This window comes from Panicum virgatum, chromosome 3K (assembly GCF_016808335.1).
Source record: "Panicum virgatum strain AP13 chromosome 3K, P.virgatum_v5, whole genome shotgun sequence".
NCBI lineage: Eukaryota > Viridiplantae > Streptophyta > Magnoliopsida > Poales > Poaceae > Panicum > Panicum virgatum.
In genome coordinates, this window is record NC_053138.1 from 3,953,668 (window position 1) to 3,973,785 (window position 20,118).

Below are 20,118 nucleotides of genomic sequence, written 5' to 3' on the forward strand. Positions count from 1 at the left end.
TGCGCCCAGGGCCGGCGTCTCAGCCGCCGCGGCGTCGGGTGCAGATGCCCCCAGCGCCTGCGCCTCAGCCATTGCTACGTCGGGTATGGCATCACCTAACACCGGCGCCTCCGCTGTTGCTGCGTCGGGCGCGGCTGCACCCAGCACCGGCGCCCCCACCGCCGCTGTGTCTGCTGCCTCTGCCGCAGGTGCCTCCGCCGCCGCAGCGTTGTGTGCCGCTGAGTCTGGAAATAACACGCCTGTCAGCATCACGTCGCGCACCACCGGGCTGGCATAGGTCGCTGTACCTGAGGGTCCCACACCCACCGTCGCCGTTGTCGTCGACGCCGAGGCCGCGGACACCTGGGTACCAGCCGACGAACCGGCGATGGTGGAAGAACTGCTGGGGCGACGACCCCTGGCAACAAAGCGGAGAAGCCTTCAGGAAAAAAGCAAAGCACCGGCGTAAGGGAATAGAGCGGGATAATACTTACCCAGAAGTACCGGGCACCCAGCGTCCTCGGAGCCCCGGCCTCTTCTCCTGCGGCTACTGTTGTTGCTGCTGCTGCCCCTGCAGCTGCGATGCAGGCGCAACCCGGGCTTGGTCCTGCTGCTGCTATCCCCGTGGCTGCAGCACGGGCGCGACCCGGGGTTGCACCTGTTGCTGCTGTTGCCGCCCACGCACCTATTGCCGCTGCTCTTGCTGCTGCTGCTGTTGCTACCGGCGGGATGAATTCCTCGGCGGCGATGGTGGTGGTGCAGCCGCCCCAGAGGATGCGTGGGGGCCGGCAGCCCGGGAGCTACCCTGGCCCGCGCCCTCAGAAGACCTCTGGCGCTTCGCGGCGGGCTCCGAGACCAGGGTCCCGTCGCCCCTGAGTAGCCTGTGCTGGCCTGCGTCTCCCGACGATGCACCGGAGCTTCTCTGTGCCCGGCTGGAACCGGCTGCGGCCGCGCTGCTAGCCGCGGCCTGCTTCCCCTTCGTGGTGGCGCCGGACCCCGCAGCGCTCAGCGTAGCTTGATCCCCAGACGCGCCAAGGATCCGGAGCCCACAGTTCGGGTCGCCTCCGGTCTGGCATGGGGCCAGTCCCCCGTCGTCCAGAGTTGGCGGGGTTGCCAGCACCGCCACCCTCGTGGGGTCCTCGCAGAGGGGGACTATGCTCTGCGGGAGGATCAGGTTCTCCGTGATGAAGGCGTCCCCCGTCACGTTCCGCACCAGAACCTCCAAGGCCTCCTGGGTCAGGTCGCTCCCCTCTCCGCGTTGGGTCCTGCTGCAGTCGTTGAGGCTGGTGAAGTTCCACGCAGGACGCGGCCGCTGCTTCAGGGGAGCGATCCGGCGCTTCACGAAGTCTCCGAGCACGTGCCACGAGGTGAGGCCGCTCTCCGCCAGCGACCTGATCTTGTCCAGCACGGAGTCGAACTCCGGCTGCAGCGACGGCTTGGCCCTCCAGGATGCCTTGTCGGAGGCGGGCCCCTCGGTCGGCAGGGCGAGGCGCTCGTTGGCTTCGGTGGTGGCGATCACCCAATCCCTGCGCCACTCCTCCCACTTTCCGCCAGCAAGGCCGGGAATGTAAGGAGTCGCCAGGTCACTCCTCATCTGGAAGTAGTACCCCCCCCCCACCTCGTCCTTGCTCCTTCCGGACCTCACCAGAATGAAGAAGTAGCGGAAGAGGATGACGCAGGGCCGCACTCCCACGAACATCTCGCATAAGTGCACGAAGATGGACGTCAGGAGGAGGGAGTGGGGCGTCAGATGCTGAAGTTGGAGGCCGAAGTCTTCCAGCAGCAGCAGCAGGAACGAAGAAATCGGCAGTCCCACGCCGGTGGAGATGTGCGAGGTGAATAGCACAAACTCCCCGGCACGGAGGTTGCCAAGGGGAACCGAGCCTGCTCGCACCCCCCAGCCGGTCTCCTGAGCACTCCACCCAAGCAGGCGGCGCACTGTGTTCAACTCTCCCTCGGTCTGGTAGCGGCGGGGATGAACAAGGGATGCCATCTCTTGGTGGAATGAGGAGCAGCCTGCATAGGGGAGAGAAGGGCAAAGGAAGCTCGAAGGCAAAGGGGCGCAAAGGCTAGAAGGAAGAAGACGAATGCGGGAAAGTAACCGCGGAATGCGGTACGCCCCATTGTAAAGCCTGACTCAACCGGCGCACCCCGGAATCGTCGCCGGAACCCAAGCGACGCCCGCGCCTGGCGTTAACCGCCCAGTCCATGACATGGGGGCCCGGGCCCACCTGGCGGGGTGAGCGGGTAACCAACAAGGGTGCGAAAAGACAGGATCTGAACCGTCGCCCGCGCACGTGGGGAGCGAGCAGAAGCTGAGCTGACGTGCGCGTATTAAGCGCTGGCGTGGTCGAGCTTTTCGGGAACTGCGCCGGTGGTAAATGATCCGTTTACTCCGGCCGCAAGAATGCCGAGCGTCGCGCGCGTGGCTAGGTGTACCACTGTGCGTGGGGGCCATGAGTCAATAAGCCGTTGCGATGTGATGAGGCAGCAAACAACCCGATGGATGGTCAAAGCCGGTCAAGACCTCTGCAGTAAGAAGCTTCAAGCTATGCAGAGCCAAATCGCAGTAGTGGCCCCACCTGCGGGTTCGTACCTCCCCCAAGGTGGGCCCGGGGGCCACTGTCGGTACCCTGTAGCAGGGATACCCACTCTTACTACAGCAAGGCAGGACCCGCGTAGTTATCCGTAACTACGCGTAAGGACGGAGTAGCCAGGCCCCACCAGTCAGGCTCTTTCCTCACCAGGCCAACGGCCCCGGACCCGTTCCCCGCCTGGGGATGGGTCCGGAGCCGCCACGTGTCTATAAGGAAGGGAAGCTCCGAGCTGACAGCCGAGGCCTCGGACCCCCCCATAGGGGTCCGGGACCTCCTGCGCCCATACAGACCCCCCTTACCGCGTGGGGTCCGGAGCCGCCACGTGTTCCGGAGGCACGGGCGCGGGCTCGAGCGCGAGTCCTCCGCAAGGAGACTCGCCCACCCACCGCATTTAATGCGGATGGTTGAGGTGTGCTCTATCACCGCGGCACGCGGGACAGCCTTTGTCAGGCCTCACTGTGCACCGTGTATTACCAAGGTACACAGTGCAGCTGCCTGTGCCGCACCCGCGCAGAGCCCGTCTGCAGCATTAAATGGATACGACGGCACGGCACTTTTCCATCATGCCGCCTACGCCGCAAGCTACACAGCCCGTTCAGCTACGTGGCAGGCGACGCCACTAGCTACGTCTGGCATCGTCCCAACAAGACAGCGCCTGGACATGATGAATGAGGGACTCCAGGAGCAGGCAAGGGATACCAGGGGAGAGATCCCCGTTGCCTGCGGCGCCATGATATATGAACAGTACGTTATTTTATACTACACCGTTGGGCCCGCTTGTCGGGGACCCAACAGCCATGTACGCGCCTCCCTTGAGATATAAAAGGGAGGCGCTCGCTCTGCACTACAGACTCTAAGCTCTCCGGACACACAAGCTCTCGAAACCTCTCTCACTCTCGTGGGAAGGCAATACAACACACAATGGACGTAGGGTATTACGCTTCGGCGGCCCGAACCACTCTAAATCTTGTTGTGTTCATCGTGTTCTTGAGTGAGATCCATCTGGGACTAGCTAACCCCCGAGTACACACCCTCTGGGCTAGGGCGGGTGCCTTCCGCCACCCGGCCGTGGTTTGCAGCACCACGACATTTACTGTCGGTACCCCAGGACTGGGGTACCCCCTCTTGCTGTGTCTAGGCAAGAAGAGCTTTGTAGTTATCCTTAACTATGTCCTGCAGCCGAACCCCTGCGGTCCGGAAGCCCTGTTCACCCGTCAACGGTCCCGGACCCGTCCTCTGGTTGGGAAGGGTCCGGGAGCACCACGTGTTCCGGAAGAAGCAGACGCTCAGCCCGAACAGCCGGAGGCTCCGGACCTCCCGTGGAGGTCCAGGTCCCCGCGGAATCCCGGACCCCCTTTGGGGTCTCGGACCCCCGGTATAGTAACCGGACCCCTCGCCAAGGGAAGGAATCGAAACCCTGCCTCGGGGTGGTCCGGGGCCGCCACGTGTCTGCAAGCGCAGAACACGTATATAAAGCCGCTTGGTCTCCATATTAAGGTTCACCTACCGCTGTATTCATTGCGGTAGGAGGACGTCCGCATTGATGTAGCAGAAGCCGAGGCGATTCTTTGACCAGGGGGCACTATTGATCGCGTATTACCAAGGTACATAGTGGGGCTGCTAGCGCCGCCCACGCCGCGCCTGTCAGTCTGTCATAACAGGTGGATACGACGGCTCGGCTTCACCCATTATGACGCCTACATAGTAGCCTCAACAGGTCGCGCCGCAAGCTACGTTCCCCCGACGGGCACCTTGCTGACGGGACAAGAGAAGACCACCCTTCGTCAGAGGGCTAGCAGGGCATGGAAGCGTATCGGAGGAAAGATTCGTAACCACTGTAGCCATTTGACTACTCTGCGCAGTATGCTGCACAGTCACGTTGGGCCCACTTGTCGGGGCCCCAACGTCCTATGTGTCCGTACCCCTTGGTCTATAAAAGGGGGCGCCCGCTAGAAGAAAAACTCAGGCTGGGTGAGAGCCAAGGCCCGGCAGAGGATAGATTTATACACAACAGAGATCAAAACTTCTCCCAGTGGATGTAGGGTATTACGCTCCGGCGGCCCGAACCACTCTAGATCGCGTGTTCTTGTGTGCCTATCTCAGAGCTAGATTAGCCTAACCGCCTAGTACCTTCCCGAGCACTCCCTCTCTGGGAACAGGCGGGTGCGTTCCGCCACCCGACTGTGGGTACCCTAGAAATCCCACGACATCTGTATTTTAGTAACATATCGAGAACATCGAATCTTATATGACATTGCTAGCAATCTAACTAGATTGTTCTCCGGAAAATGTAGGTGGCAAACAATGTAAGCATTGTTAAGTGCGCACAATAAAAGTAATAAATTTTAAAATAACATTGAGTACTATGACAATGCAGGTGTCTTGGCATCGTGCCTAAAACTCATCAGCAATTATTCAATGGCAGTATCTAAGTTGTAAGATTCAGTTAGGTAATATGCATCCTCTTCATTTAGGATCTTGTCCCATTTCCTCGAGGGTATCTACCTTGTTCCTCATGAGCATCACACTTTCAATCAATTGGTAAATCAGTATGCATTCAATCTAGCTAACTGCAAGAGCGATAGCACATTAACACGTACTTGATTGCGTAATTTCATGGGATCTAAGTTTAAAAATGATACTTTGCTTGGAATCAACGACAAGAGATAAACTAAGCATAGCCTTAACCTCCAAGATTGGGATTTGCAGTCCAAGCCAGTTGGTTTAATTAATGATAGATGATTAACCTCAATGTATGTATACATACAGTGAAGATCTATTCACTAGATAAAATCAAATTACTATAATCTAAGCTTGCTGAAGTAAAAGAACATATTTTTTTAATATTCCAACAATGAGAAACTACAGTTGCTTCTATTCATTTCTTTGTGACCACAACCACAACTTTGTCATCATAAAATACCCTTGGCATTTATTTTCAGTTAATACTTCCTATGATGGTGAAGAATCAACTATAAATTTCATTATAATTAGTACATGACTAGTCTATCAACCCGTGCTCCCGCACGGGCTAGTTAGAGATATATAATAATTATCTATTTCACGTTCCTTTGATCAATTAAATATTCTAATTTAATATCGTAAAGATACATATTTATCATTATGTAATTGTAATAATTGTGATAGGTTTAGTTACTAATATTTTTCTCACTTTACATCACACATCCATATGTGTTTGATATATATTCAATTGAACACTTTGTTTGAGCTATGTGAACAACATGAAAATTAGTATTCTTATATCTTCTCTTATACATGAATATATGGCGACACACACATTATGGTTAGTATTTTATATAAATAATAACATAAATAATATATTAATAATAATAGAAATAGTAATTTAGAATTTTATATTTATGCGCGTTAATATTTTATTATAATAATATAATTTTGATTCAGATTTTGGGTTTATTTTAAATTTTTATTATATTATCATTGGATAACATGTATAAAAACTTAAGAGGTTATTTGATATTATTTTATAATGGCATAAGTGGGTAATTTACATGAAGATTAAGGGGTTACTTTAGGTTATTTTTTATAATGGCGGAGATGGGTAATTTAAATATATGTTTAGGGGGTTACTTTAGTCTATTTTCGTAATGGCAAATATGGGTAATTTATTAGAAAAAAACTAACAGATCCAATGGCTATTATGATTAGAGTTGTCAATTGATGATGAAGATTAGGGGGTTACTTTAGGTTATTTTTTATTATGGCAGAGGTGGGTAATTTAAATACATGTTTAGGAGGTTACTTTAGTCTATTTTTATAATGAAAAATATGAGTAATTTATTAGAAAAAATAACAGATCCAATGGCTATTATGATTAGAGTTGTCAATTGATGATCGGATGTTTCTGATTTTTGTGATAATTTGTAGAATTTTTTTTTATTTTTTTAGACTGTCTACCTGAGATCCTAGGTGGCTTCACCTAGAAAGTTAAAAAAAGTTTCTAATTAGTAATAGTAAGATGTACCCAATATTGGAATCTAGTACCGTCCCAACTTATGATTTATGAACAATCACAGTCATCATAATTCGGGCACCTATGTAGCCAACCTTGGTGGTACACTTGCGATGCCACCTAGCAAATATCGCCACATAAACAAACTCCTCACAGCTCGCACGGTCGCACCTACATAGCGTGCTCCCGGTCCGCTTCCTCCGGCCGATACGCCAACCCAAATGCCGACGACGACGAGCGCGTCGCCGGCGGCGACCGCGCACCGCCGCCGGAGCCGCCGCAAGGCGCCCCCGCCGCGCCAGCCCTGGTGCTGCTCCTTCGGTCTCGACCCATCCACCGCGGCCGCCAGCCGGAGCCCCCTCCCCGCGCCGCCGCGAGCCAAGCCGCCGCACCAGCTCGCGCCGCCGCTCTCCCGCCGCATCCGCTCCCCGGGGCGCGTATCCCCCATCGATGACCCATCCTTCGCTGCCGCCGCGGGTTCGTGTGTTTCCGCGCGGCTGTCGTCCGTCACCAAGTGCCCGCCGCCTCCGCCGCCCCCGCCGGCGGCGGCGGCGGTGGATAGGACGAGGGAAACGCTGCGTCTGAGACTGGTTGATAAAGGCGTGGTCTTGGAGGTGGAAGAGGTGGAGAGGGTGCGCAGGGAGAGCAAGGTGGTGAGGAAGGTTCTTCGGGGACGAGGCAGCGAGGTGGCGGTGGAAGGAAAGGTCGAGGTGGAGTCCTTCAGGGAGGTGGTGGAGATGATGCTGGAAGACGAAGACGAGACGGCTGCGATGAGGCGGCTTGCTCGTGGTGGCGTCGCGCGAGCCATCGGCGCTCTCGAGGTGAGCTCTCTGCCCCCAGGTTGTTGGTTTCATCGCAAATTTTACTCTTTAGTTGTTGAGTATGGCTGCTTTGTTCATGAATTTCCGCATCTTCGGAAAGATTGCAAGTTTTACTGTGGTGTTAATCTAGTGTAGTGCAGAGTGCTACTTTTAGTATTCACCTATTTTTAGAATCTGGTAACTATTAATATACAGAGGTTGCGTTATTTCCTAGTTGGTGCTCAAATTGGAATAGTAGAGAGATACGGGCTTTATATCCTTGAACAACCTGCAAGCAACACTGTTCATTGTGTTTGTAAATTTGTCATGGAACCATGCTGTTGGTGTCATCATTACATCATATTCTGCTGAGTTTTCTTGTTGGCTAAATGAGTACACTACAGGTAAAGCATGGATTGTAAAATCATTAAAGTGCATTCCAGTTTTGATATTTTTCCTCATTTCCCTCGTTAGAGCATCTTCCATTTACAAACATTAAAGCAGCTACTTTTTAAGTTCCAACTTCATTCTGTACCATCATATCATTTTTTTCCTTTCCAAAAAAATTCCAATCTGTTTTCGTGCCACTGTTTGGACGACATTTCTTATTTTTTTGTCCATCAGTTTTAAAATTCCGAGTGTTTTAGCTTTATCGTATTGTACTTGTCTTCACATTTATATTATGATTCAACCAACTTTTCATGATTATTATTATTTTGGATTAAAGCAGAAGTCAATATGTTTTCTGCTATCTCAGTATGTTTAAAACCATCGGAATTTCTGGATTTTTGTTACATGAGACTAGTGCTGTTATTTCTGCACTTTTCAGAGTTAGCTGCTCGCTCTATTGATGCGAATCTCTCACTGTAGATGCAGCATTGGTACCATTAATGTGGTGATAATAGGGATCTTGCTAAACATTTTTAAAATTTATTGAACCATCTCATGTTCTAGAACATGGTACTCTTCGAGTTATTGGGAAATAAAGGCAGGTCAACCAAAGAAATGCTCTTCATATTTGACGAATTAAAGATATTAATTACGCTTCTTGTCTATTAGTTAATTTGGTTGTTGGCACCTGAAATGGTACAAAAGATTTGACCCTCAGTTAATTGTGGCTGTGTAATGGGAGTGGGTATTTTGTTCCTCACTCTGGAATGTACCTCTGAGAAAATGCTTATCGCTGCAAGTTTGAGGAAGTTACACCCTTGCTTCCACTTGCACTAGGTGTTGAGTTTGCATCGTACACTTGGGCCATTAGATAAGTCAAGCAAACTCCTAAATATTGGTGTTCATTTAAGTTTGGGTAGCCTGCTGAATTGACTAAGTTTCCTCTGTCTTCCATCCTGTCTTTATTTTAATATAGAATGTGCTGGTGTTTAGTGAATTACTAAGAATGAAATTGAAATGACTGCTTTATTCTAAGACAACTATATGATTGGATCAATATCTTATATCGTGTATCCCTAAGAACAGGAGAACCAATCTTGAAATTCTTGTTGGAGATTGACATTTCCTGTTTAGGGAAGTCCCATCAGTTTGTTTACTGATTTGTACACCAATTGTAGACATGTGCCCACCCATTGATATTTACCCTTTGGGGGATACAACTTTAGAGTTATTTCCTTGAGTTTGGTCGTTTTTTTGTGTGGCAAAATTGGATCTGTGACACCAAAAGATCACCGTTTCAGAAATTTACCGTCGAACCGTCCGGGTACAGATTAATACCAGCGAAAGATCCCTCCGTTTAGAAATATACCATTCTGTCAACTTCCGTTACCTTTGCCATCTTTTCTATTTTTTTATTCCACTGGCCCATGTGAAATGACTTCATTGCCCTTTGCTGGATCTGAGTGAAAACTCAGACCCAGCCTACACCCTGCTCTGCTCGTGTGCCGTCAGCAGCACCCGCCGTCGCCTCCACCCCTGCCCCTGCGCCCGCCGCCTGTTCCTCCTGCTCCCTTCGGTGTCACAGATCCAATTTTGTCTTTTTTTTTGAAAAATACTGCAGGAGCACTGCCAAATTATTTAAGGAGGAGAAGCAAAGGTTCTTACAACAAAGTAGATATTACATAAAAACAAACAAAGTAACTCAAACTTGAAACAAAAACTGCTAGACATAGAAACTAAGACACACTCAGTGCTGTGCTTGGTAGTTTCACCAATTGAAGACATCATGGTACAATTCGCTCTTTGAAGATACTTTTCTTAAAAGAGTGTGAGGTTTAGTGTTCCTTGTAACAAAAGGGGCCTATCTGCCTCATGCTTGAGATCTTCACTAACATGTGATGGCAAGTTTTCTAGTATAAGTATGGCACCTGAAAGCTACATATTGTGCAGTTGATTTGCAACAGCAACCATGATGATAATGGATCCACTTTTGTATTCTCAAATACTTCCATATGATCTTCAAGAGTGGTAATGATCCATTCTACCATTTTGGAAATATCTGACATGTAGACAGAAGGCAATGCAGATTCTGTGAAGTGTACTTTTATAGAGAAAAATTTATGCCATTATTGCATTAGATTTACCACTTTTTAATTGTGAATTAGTTTCCTGTAACTTATTCTAAACATTTTTGCTTATTGCCTAAACAAATTTCTCAGGTATCCTTGTCACTTATGTTTGACAGAGGAGTTAACAACTGTCTAAAGTATCTTGAGGCTGTTCCATGGAATGAATCTGAAGAGGACATAATAAAGAAATTGCTTTCTCAGCATTCTTCGTACAAAGCAGCTTTCAGAAATCTGCTGGCAAGGTTACAGCCACAAAGACCCACCTCATCTGCAGAACTGGTAGTTGAACTAGTCGATTCCATCACAAAGGGGACCAACAATAATGCTCGGAAAGAGCTGCGGAATTTAGTCAATGGTATCCTGTCAAAGTCCTCTGTCTACATAAAGGGAGATAAAGAGCTGGACAAGAGGAGCATTTACTGTATCTGCCATGCTTGCCTGAATTCTCTGGTGGGATTATTTGACGAATCTTCGGATTTGGTCCCTGCTGATCAAACCTCCATTTCGTCAGTTGGAAAAGGACCACTTGAGGGAATCTACAAGTTAGTTGAGGACACCAACTGGTTGCTGCAGATTCTAATAGACTGGCAGATGGGAGAGGAATTTGTTGATGCATGGGCCAACAAAAAGGCACTAAGAAGCATGCACGAGCAAGTGTCGCCAATGGTACGTCATGAACTCAGCCGGATTTCAGCGACAATTTTTATCGCCATGGGGAATGGGAAGCTCCATTGTACTGGGGACAAAAGGTTCAGCTTCTTTCAGGCCTGGTTCAGGCCAATGCTGGTAGATTTCGGTTGGCTCCGGAGGTATCCAAAGGGCCTCAATGTGATGACCCTGGAGGAAGGAATCGGGCAAGCTCTGTTGACGCTCACGTTGGCGCAGCAGCAGATGCTGTTAATGGAGTGGTTCGAGGCATTCAGTGGGCAAGGCCGGGAATGCCCGAACCTTATGAGGGCCTTCCAGGTCTGGTGGCGGCGGTCATTTGTAAGATCCTTAGGTAGTAGTAGCTGAGTGGGTTTCTGTCCTGCAATTCATCGCCTGAATGTGTGCATGCGTATGTGATTTGTTTATGCTGCTATGACATATGGTATAGCTGGTGTGCCAGGTTTCCTGACGAAGGCTGGCTGATCTGTACATGTGAATTCTTTAGCTGTCCAGAGATGCAAGGAGCGCATTCTTTGTGCATATATCAGCTGCGACTGTTGACAAGCTGCACTGGATGAGTAGTGTTGGTGCAATCTGTTTAATAAGATTGAATTTGATCAGGGTCGTAAGAGAGTTCTACATGCAGCCGTTGCTGCAGGAGAGATGGAGCTTTTCTGTCTTGGGACAGAGATCCATCTTGGCTTCAGAAATGCCATCTGTATTTGTACATATCACTACCATGTAAATGTCTGCTTGATTTTTTCCTGGATTGGATAGTGTCATCATATGGTACCATGGCAACATGTACTTTTTCTTGAATTTTGTGCTTGTTTGTTTTTGGCACCGTATATCCATTGTGGCTAGAATGGCATGCTAAGTTTTTTTTTTTGAAGGGGAATTGGCATGCTAAGTTGGCATTTGGCAAGGCACACGTTTCTGTGGGGCCAAATGCCAGAACTGTAATACTATTTTGTTTTTGGAAAGGCATAATTATTCCCAGCCTGGTTTCTCGTGGCCTTATATTGCCTCATGCATGCCTGGATGGGATTGGCGTGGCGGCTGGATCTTTCTTTCTTTCTTCTGATGAATTGAGGATTCTTTAAGGTTGAGCCAGGTGGACATGCCATACAACGCACGGAATGGCGTTGAGTTCCAGTGGGCCAGGAGTTGGTTGTGGGCTTATTGTAGCTATCAGCTGGAATGTCATCACCCAGAGCAAGCAGCCAACCACTGGACACGTGTCTCCTGGCTGATGCAGAGCCACCAACTGGAGCTATGCATGCACACCTACCGGGGCCAGATGATTAACACACATTAAGGTCTTGTTTAAATCCAAAATTCAAAATTCTAAAAGAATATTACGGCACATGTATGAAGAATTAAATTTAATGAAATGCATGAACACCTACTGGGGCCAGATGATTAACACACATTAAGGCTTTGTTTAGATCTAAAATTCAAAATTCTAAAAGAATATTGCGGCACATGTATGGAGAATTAAATTTAGATGAAATAAAAAACCAATTGAACAATTTGCTAGTAAATTGCGAGACGAATCTAATGAACTTAATTAGATCGTGATTAGACACTAAATTGCTATAGTGTAGCTAACATATGCTAATGACAGATTAATTAGGCTCATTAGATTCGTCTCGTACTTTGCAGACGAGTTATATAATTAGTTTTGTGATTAATCTATATTTAATATTTTAAATGTGAAAAGATTTCATTTTAAAAACTTTACACGTGCATTTAAATGAGGCATAACAAAACTTGTTGAAGATGATGCACTTGTTCAAGATGATGCAGTGAGGGAATCTGCAATGCAACCATGAACTCCGTGCTCATGCATGCCGTGTTCCCAGGCCAAGAGAGAGAGAATGCTGAATGCAGAGCCTCCAATCTAGCATGGTTTTTTTAGCAAGTTTGTTGCATTTGAAAATATGGGCTCTTCATCTATGGCCCTGTTTGGGAGGGCTCCCGCCGGCTCCGGCTCCAACACGGTAGCGTCACTGTAGTACAGAGCCGGCGGAGCCACTCAAATCGGGTTTCGGTGTCTTCAATAAATAGTGGTGCTACAGTATTATGCGCAGCGGAGCCCGAACTGCTGAGAGCCGTCCCAAACGTGGCCATCCCTTTCTCTCGATGAAGCGAACGCTGTGCCAGGCCGCCGGTAACTCGATCGAGCGGACGACGACCTCCATCGATCAGGTGGACGGCCCGGGACGCTGCGGATGAATTGCTCCGAATCGCTGCTTGGTAGGATAGAGGATAGTGCTTGGAACTTGCTCGTACAGTATTTGGCAGAGATATTTCTTGAACGCCTAGACAGTTTCAGTTGCCTACACGGCTATAGCCTGCATCGTTCATTGGAGAGAGAGAGGCCAGGCCCTGAGGCCCGGGTGTGAGCACACAACAGCAAAGGCAAAGCATGAAAGCAAGCGTCTACGCGAGTCAACCCGTCACTGGGCACCTGACACCAGTTCAGCGTATGAGCGACCAACGCGCCGCGTTCACACTGCAGTTTGTGGAGCATTTTTTTACCCCGGGGAGTCGGGGACACACGCAATCGAGCAGCAGTATTCTCTACCATCGTCCTCGCAGCAGCAGCAGCAGCCAATGTCGACCGGCATGAAGAAGTTGCTCATCAGCCTCTTGTTCCTCTTCTTCCTGCTGCACATTCTTCCCCGTCTATGGAGACCAGCGTAAGCACCGCCACTCCCGCACCTCCCCACAAGCCCCTTCCTCCTCTTGCCGCCATGCCGCCCCACATTGATCCCACTCGCCACCGCGCCTCCTCGCTCCCAGCCGAGGCGATGTCGAACTTGCCAGCCCTCGGCACCGACGGAGAGGCGCGCGGCACCGCCCTGGCCCTGGTCGCCTCACCACCTCCGCCGACCTCTCCGTCGATGGCATTGCAATTGCAAACTCCAGAGCAGCAAGTCGGCGGGAGGATCGGGCTTCTCGCCGGAGCCAGGGCCTGGCTCCCCCCTGTGTCCGTGGTGATAGAAGTACCCCTACCCCTGGCCCCCTGGGTCCATTTAATCTCCTAGTCCCGCTGGAGGAGCTCATCGCCATGCCAGTCCGTGTCCTCGTCTCGGTGCTGCTGGCCGCTGCAGCGGGTGCCCTCTGGCAGACGATTTGAGGGCTCCTCATCCGCCGGCTTCGCGCCCAGCCGGGATGCCTTCCCCTTTGGATGACCTCTCTATATTCCGGCGGCGGCGGCATCCACCACCGAGCAGGAGGACCATGGGAAGAGGTGAGGGTTCTTCTTGGCCAGGTTGGGGAGAAAGTCTTGGACGCTCTCGTCTCAGGCACGCTAGTTGGGATGTTGGTGTTCTGGGCATGCATGCCGAACGCCAGGGCCTCGGTGCCGATCGCTCTCCTGGCGGAATTTCTCACTCCACTTGCAATGGTTATGGAGGTAGCTAGCCGCAGCATTGCCACCTACCTCATCAGGCTTTGGCACCAGAAGACGAGGAGGTACCACCCTCATGAACCTTGAACGAAGCAGACTCATCGTTTCAGCTAATTCCCTCCCAGGCAGTATAATTTTTTAACTCAGAATTAAATTAGTTGACTAGAGAATCATATCGATCTAGTCTTCTTAATAATTTTGCTATATTTCCATGTTGCTCACACCGTTTCAGTTGAAGCCCTTGCAGGAGGCCGCCTATGGCTGCTGCTTTGAGAACAAGAAGCATGTGTCCTGCACGTAGAAAAAAAAGTCTAGCTCTTTCTATATTATTAATTAATTTCAACTAGTCGTGTGTGTGTGTGGTTCTACTGCTATAGTGCTAGGAGGGAGCTCTACTATCCTAGACTCTGTTAGTGTGATCCCTATCACGGAAGAACCATGTCTACTTGGCAGGATGTCTTATCTTTTGTTGTAAAATAACCTAATGATCCTGCATTTCCGTATGGGTGATCTAAATATAGTATTATGCGTATGAATGAAAAGTTATTATGACCTATAGAGGTGCTATTACTAATATTGCAAGAATCTCTGCTTGCTGCCATCGTATTAAAGAATAATGTGATTTTTTTTTCTTTTGCTATAGATTATGATATATGGTTCTGCTTACACTTGGTCAGATAAATTAATTTTGGAGCACCCTGTACTATCTTATATCTAAATACCGCACTACCGCAGAGTGATATTTTACTTTTGCATGTATGGCAGTTTATTATCTTTGACAGAATGGAAGGAGAGGATTGCATCAAAAGTAAACGGAGCGGAGGCTTTGTTTTGTCCAACGTCATAAACTTACTTCGTGTCCTAGGAACTGGACAAAAACACCACTAATTGTACTGTCATACTCATACACTGCAAAGTATATTTCATTCATGGACCTTGTTGTTAGCATAAGATGAACGTCCGTACGGGAAAGAAGAGGAAAATAATCCCAAAGTTATGTGCTGGGCTAAATTTAGAAAGTGCTAAATTTTAGCTATAGCTGCATAGTAAACGGGATCCAAATCCTTTTCGCTATGGCTCGTGGCTCCACAGACAAAGTAGCCAAAGTCAATTTTTTACACGGTGCGTCAATCATATGAATCACCAAGAGATTCATACTGCTCTCTGGTCCATGAAAGAATGCAACTCTAGAGTTTAAAAGTTATTCCTAAAAGAATGTAACTCTAGCATACACCAGCTAGTGTGTGACCTCCTTTTTACAAGCATTACCAAGTATAATGATGACTTAGTGAAAAAATCACTGACCGAGTACAGACAAGTGAGCTCGGATAGATGTTCCGCCGTACATAATACCCAGTCTGGCTGTGTTTAGTTCCCACAAAAACACTGTAGCGCTGAAAAATAATGTAGCACTGTAGTACTTTTCGTTTGTTTGTGGTAAATATTGTCCAACTATGACCTAACTAGATTCAAAAGATTCGTCTCGCAACGTACATCAAAACTATGCAATTAGTTTTTTTATTTACCTACATTTAGTACTCAATGCATGTGTCATTTGCTATATTTAATGTTTCGATGTGATGGAAAGTTTGGAAATTTTGTGGGAACCGAACACAGCAAGACTCTTGAGCTAAACAAAAAATGTCACATGGGTCCCACACAGGCGCGGAGCTATATGTATTCATTGACCTCAGCTCATGTCGATGATTTTATGCAGAAACAATGAGAAACCACCGTGTGTGACACCGTTCATGTGCGGAGGTGACAACGTTGTGATATAGAGGTGACTTGGTGGCTTCGTCCACTGGCTCTACCCCTGGTCCCATAAGGCTCCAGACCCACTTGCAGAGCAGAAAGAGTTATAGCACGGTGCTCTCCCGCCATCTAATAAGGAACAATCGAACAGAAGAGTTGCGATTCAACCACAACATGTTTAGTTAGAGAATACTCTAGTAAAGGTACATACATATTATTGGTTTGTGTGAAGAATGCTATAGAGTTATATTTTTTTATGGACGGAGGGAGTGATTTTTTACATCCTAAAAATCTAGCTAGAACTATAAATTGCGTTTCCCATTTCTGGACAGAAGATCCAAAAGTCTCGCAAAGAAGGCACACCGAAGTTGATCAGGGCGCTAGGCTGTTCGTGCTACCAGTACGTGGTAGAGCAGGAGCAGGAGCAGGAGCGAGCGAGCGACCGCCGCGGCGCGTTCACACGGATGCACAGGTATACGATGAACATAGCAGGCAGGTTTCATGATGACGGAGTGAGGGAATCTGCAACCGCGACATGAGCTCCCTGTACCCATGCAATGCCGTGCTCCCAAGAGAGAATGCGTGCAGAGCCACCAACTAGCATTTTTTTTTGTTTTGCATTTGATAATGTGGGCCCTTTCTATCGATGGAGAAGGCTTCTTCTTTGCCAGATTTCGAGGCCGAGGCAGCTTTCTCAGGGTGTCGATGCCGAGGCTCTTCTTCAACGCGAGGCCGCCGACGGACGAATCCTCCATCAAGCGGACGGCCGGATCAGCTGCTGATGAATTGCTCCGAATCGTTAGGATAGAGCGGTAGAGCCATAGGGGCTGTTGGGCTGATTTAAAAAAACGGCTGATTTCGGCTGATTTAATAGTACTATGTGAAGAAATAAGTCAATACAAATCGAAATAAGTCGGGAAAAGAAAAACGAACAGGCCATAGAGGATAGTGCTTGAAACTTGCTCGAACATTAGTTGGCTGTGATGATATTTCTTGAACGCTGCATGCATTGTTCATCAGGAAGAGAGGCCCAGGTGTGACGTGAGCACACAACAAGCAAAGCTGCAATGGCAAGCAAGCTCTGCTCCAGTCAACCCGTCAACGACACTTCACTTACAGCGAATGTTCGTATATATACATAAAATATTAAATGTAGTTGAAAAAATAATTAATTATAGTCTAACTAATTAACATAAGATAGATTTTTTAAATTTAATTAATTCTTAATTAGATATTATTTATTAAATAACAACAAAATATGCTCCGCTACAAAAATACAAACCTTTTCGCTAACTAAACACAACCTCACTCTGGGCACCTGCAACCAGTCCAGCGAGTGAGCGACCGCCGCGCCGCGTTCCACGGCGCGCGCGCGGGCGAGGAACAGAGCACTCGTCGGCGGACGTGACGGCTCTCCGCCCCTCTCCCATCACTCCCTTCTCCTTCACCAGCTCCGACGACTGTCACCGCAGAGCGAGCCTCCCTCCCTCGCAGCTTTCGCAACAGCGGCGGAATCCAACGCGATTTGTGGTTGTGGAGCTTTTTTTACCCCGACCCCGAGCTGAGCTTTTCTACTGCCTTGTCTCCTCCCTCCTCCACCTCCCCTCTTGCCTTCCTTTCGCAGCAGCTCGCGGCCGCTTCCGTCGTCCTCCCACCACCACCAGCAGCAGCTAATGTCGGCCGGCACGAAGAAGTTGCTCATCAGCCTCTTGTTGCTCTTCTTCTGCTGCAGAGTCTTCCCCGTCTATGGAAGAATCAGCATCCGGAAAAAAGAGCTGCTGGAGACCAGCGTAAGCACCGCCACTCCCGCACCTCCCCTCAAGTCATCCCTTCGTTCTCCTGCTCTCGCCGCCATGCCGGCTCCCACTTGGCGCCGCGCCTACTCCTCCTCCCTGGCCCTGGCCGTCTCACCACCTCCGCCGACCTCTCCATCCACGGCATTGCAGTTGCAAACTCAAGAGCAGCACCAAGTCGTCGGGACCGGGCTCCTCGCTAGAGCCCGGGCCCGGCTCGTCGCTGAGGCGCTAGAGATTCCCTTGCTGGGGGACCTCATCACCAGGCCAGTCCGTTTCTTCTTCTCCGTGCAGCTGGCCTCTGTGGCGGGTGCCCTCTGGAGGATAATTTGCAGGCTCCTCATCCACCTGCTCCGAATTCGCGCCCAGCAGGGACGCCTTCCCCGTCGGACGACGTCTCTATATTCCACCGTCATCCACCACCAACGCCGACCAGGAGAAGTATCATGGGAACAGTCGTGAGTGTTTTTCTTTTCCAGCTTGGGACGACGCTCTACTTGAATCTCGTCTCAGGCTTGCTAGTTTGGGCATTGGTGTACTGGGCATGCATGCGGAGCCCTACTGCCCCGCTGATTTGGATAGTTTAGTGGTGATCCCTACAGTATCACGGGAAAACCATATGCATGCCTACGACTTGCCAGGATGTCTTACCTAATATTATTTGTTGTAAAATAACCCAATGCGATGATCCTGTGTTTGGGTATTGGCGTACTCGCATGCATGCTGAGCTCTACTATCCTGCTGCTTTGGTTAGTGATAGTGCTGATCCCCATCACGGAAGAACCATGCCTACTTGGCAGGATGTCTTGCCTATTTTGTTGTAAAATAACCAACGAATGATCCTGCTTTTTCTTTATGGGTGATGTAAATTAATATTATTATGCGTATGAATGAGGACCTAGATGTGAAATGTTTCAATCAGCCAACAATATTTTTTTCACGCCAAACCAACACTAGCCACATCAGTGCTTTTTTTTTCTCTCTCTCAATAAATCAGCACCAGCCACAGCCAGCCAAACAGAGTGATTGCAAGAATCTCTACCTTCCGGCATCTTATTATAGAACGTCGTCCCCCCTTCTTCTATGGATTATAAAGTGCTAATCCCACTTTTGAGCACCTTGATAGATATTTAGGCAATGCAGAGTGATATTTTACTCTTGCAAGTATTGCAGTTTATTACCTTCTCTGAGTAAAGAATGGAAACAAGATTGTACGATTTTACAAATGTGCCGATAAAATATAGCTATGACATGGTTATTTTGTGCAACGTCATAAACTTGCTGTCCTTGGGAAGTAGACAAAACCAGCACTCTTAGTTGCGCTGCGATCGTGCCCTCTAAATTGAGCATAAAATGAATATCGTTACGATAAGTAGAGAAAAAAAAACCCTACCCAAATCATGTACTGGGCTCAATTTATAGGAAGTGCCAAATTTTAGCTTGGGCCCAAATCCTTTCGCTATGGCTCGTGGCTCCACAGATAAAAGCGGCCGAGTCATTTTTTTTAAAACGGTGCAATCATATGAATCGCGGAGTATGAATATGAATATATCCTAAAGTTGAACCAGAAACTCAAAAGTGCGCTTCCGTTTTTTTTTGACAAAAGACCAAAGTCTAGCAAAGAATGACCTTGTTTGGTTGATCTTGGCGCACGATTGTCAAAAAGAGAATCTTACATGTATGAAGTACTAAATGAAGTCTTTTTGCAAAACATTTTAGGGATGAGTGTAATTTTTCGTGACGAATCTAATGACAGTAATTAATCGATGATTGGATACAGTGATACTACAGTAAATATCCTCTAATCACGCGGTCAAATGTCTCATTAAATTCTTTACGATTCCTAATTAAATTCTTTACGATTCCTAGTGAAAAGATTTTGAAATTGATTTTAAAAATTAAAATAATTTAATACCTCTAATTAACGGTCAAATTGATACAAATCCGAAGCTGCTCTGTCCTCGAATTCTACCTGCACGGCGCGGCGGGGGCAGGGCGCCTTGCAACCGCCGAGCCGGCCGCACGGTGCTGGGCTTGCTCGATAGCTCGTGCTAGGCAGGTACTAGTAGTAGTAGTACCAGTGGTAGAGCAGGAGCGAGCGAGCGAGCGACCGCCGCGGCACGTTCACACGGCGCGGCCGACTGGGACTAGTCTTGGGCGGACGTGACGGCTCCCATCACCCCGCTCTGAGTCTGAGCGCCCCGTCAGAGGCAACACCACCTTGCCGTCACGCGCCGCGCCACCGTCCGTCCCTGCCCTGCTGCGGCTGCGCTCACCCACCAATTATCCCCCCCACGCCACTGACAGCATCTCCCCACACGGGGCCCACCTCCCCGCGGACCCCACGCGCCGGCGTCCGCCACCGGCGCCGCGCTGCGTCCGACGCGGCACGCGACCCTTTTGACTTCCCCCCTCTCGCGACGGAGCTTCTCATCTCGGCTCCCCTTCGCTCGCTCGCGCACAACACGCAGAGCGGCGGAAAAGAGAAGAGAAGAGAGGAGAGGAGAGAAAACAAATCCCGCACACACAAACACGAACGACCCCCGCAGGCTGCCGCAGCGCCGGAAAAGCGAGGGCGACACGAAACGGAACCCACCCGCGGGGCCCAGTAGCTCCTC

The 20,118-nt window shown here is 49.1% G+C and overlaps 1 protein-coding gene across 1 annotated transcript; it reads left to right on the top strand.

Moving 5' to 3' along the window:
* The first annotated feature begins 6,682 nt into the window (after window positions 1-6,682).
* LOC120696897 (BTB/POZ domain-containing protein At2g13690-like) lies at window positions 6,683-11,377 on the top strand. The gene is made up of 2 exons (XM_039979923.1): window positions 6,683-7,388; window positions 9,977-11,377. Exons 1-2 carry the CDS (start codon window positions 6,789-6,791, stop codon window positions 10,898-10,900), a joined length of 1,524 nt encoding a protein of 507 aa, XP_039835857.1. The 5' UTR covers window positions 6,683-6,788; the 3' UTR covers window positions 10,901-11,377.
* The last annotated feature ends 8,741 nt before the right edge of the window (window positions 11,378-20,118 follow it).

Excerpts from the sequence above, each read along its gene's own strand:
- LOC120696897 (XM_039979923.1), top strand. The coding sequence starts at position 6,789 with ATGCCGACGACGACGAGCGCGTCGCCGGCGGCGACCGCGCACCGCCGC. Across the intron at positions 7,389-9,976 it reads GAGCCATCGGCGCTCTCGAG|GTATCCTTGTCACTTATGTT; the intron begins GTGAGCTCTCTG and ends CAAATTTCTCAG.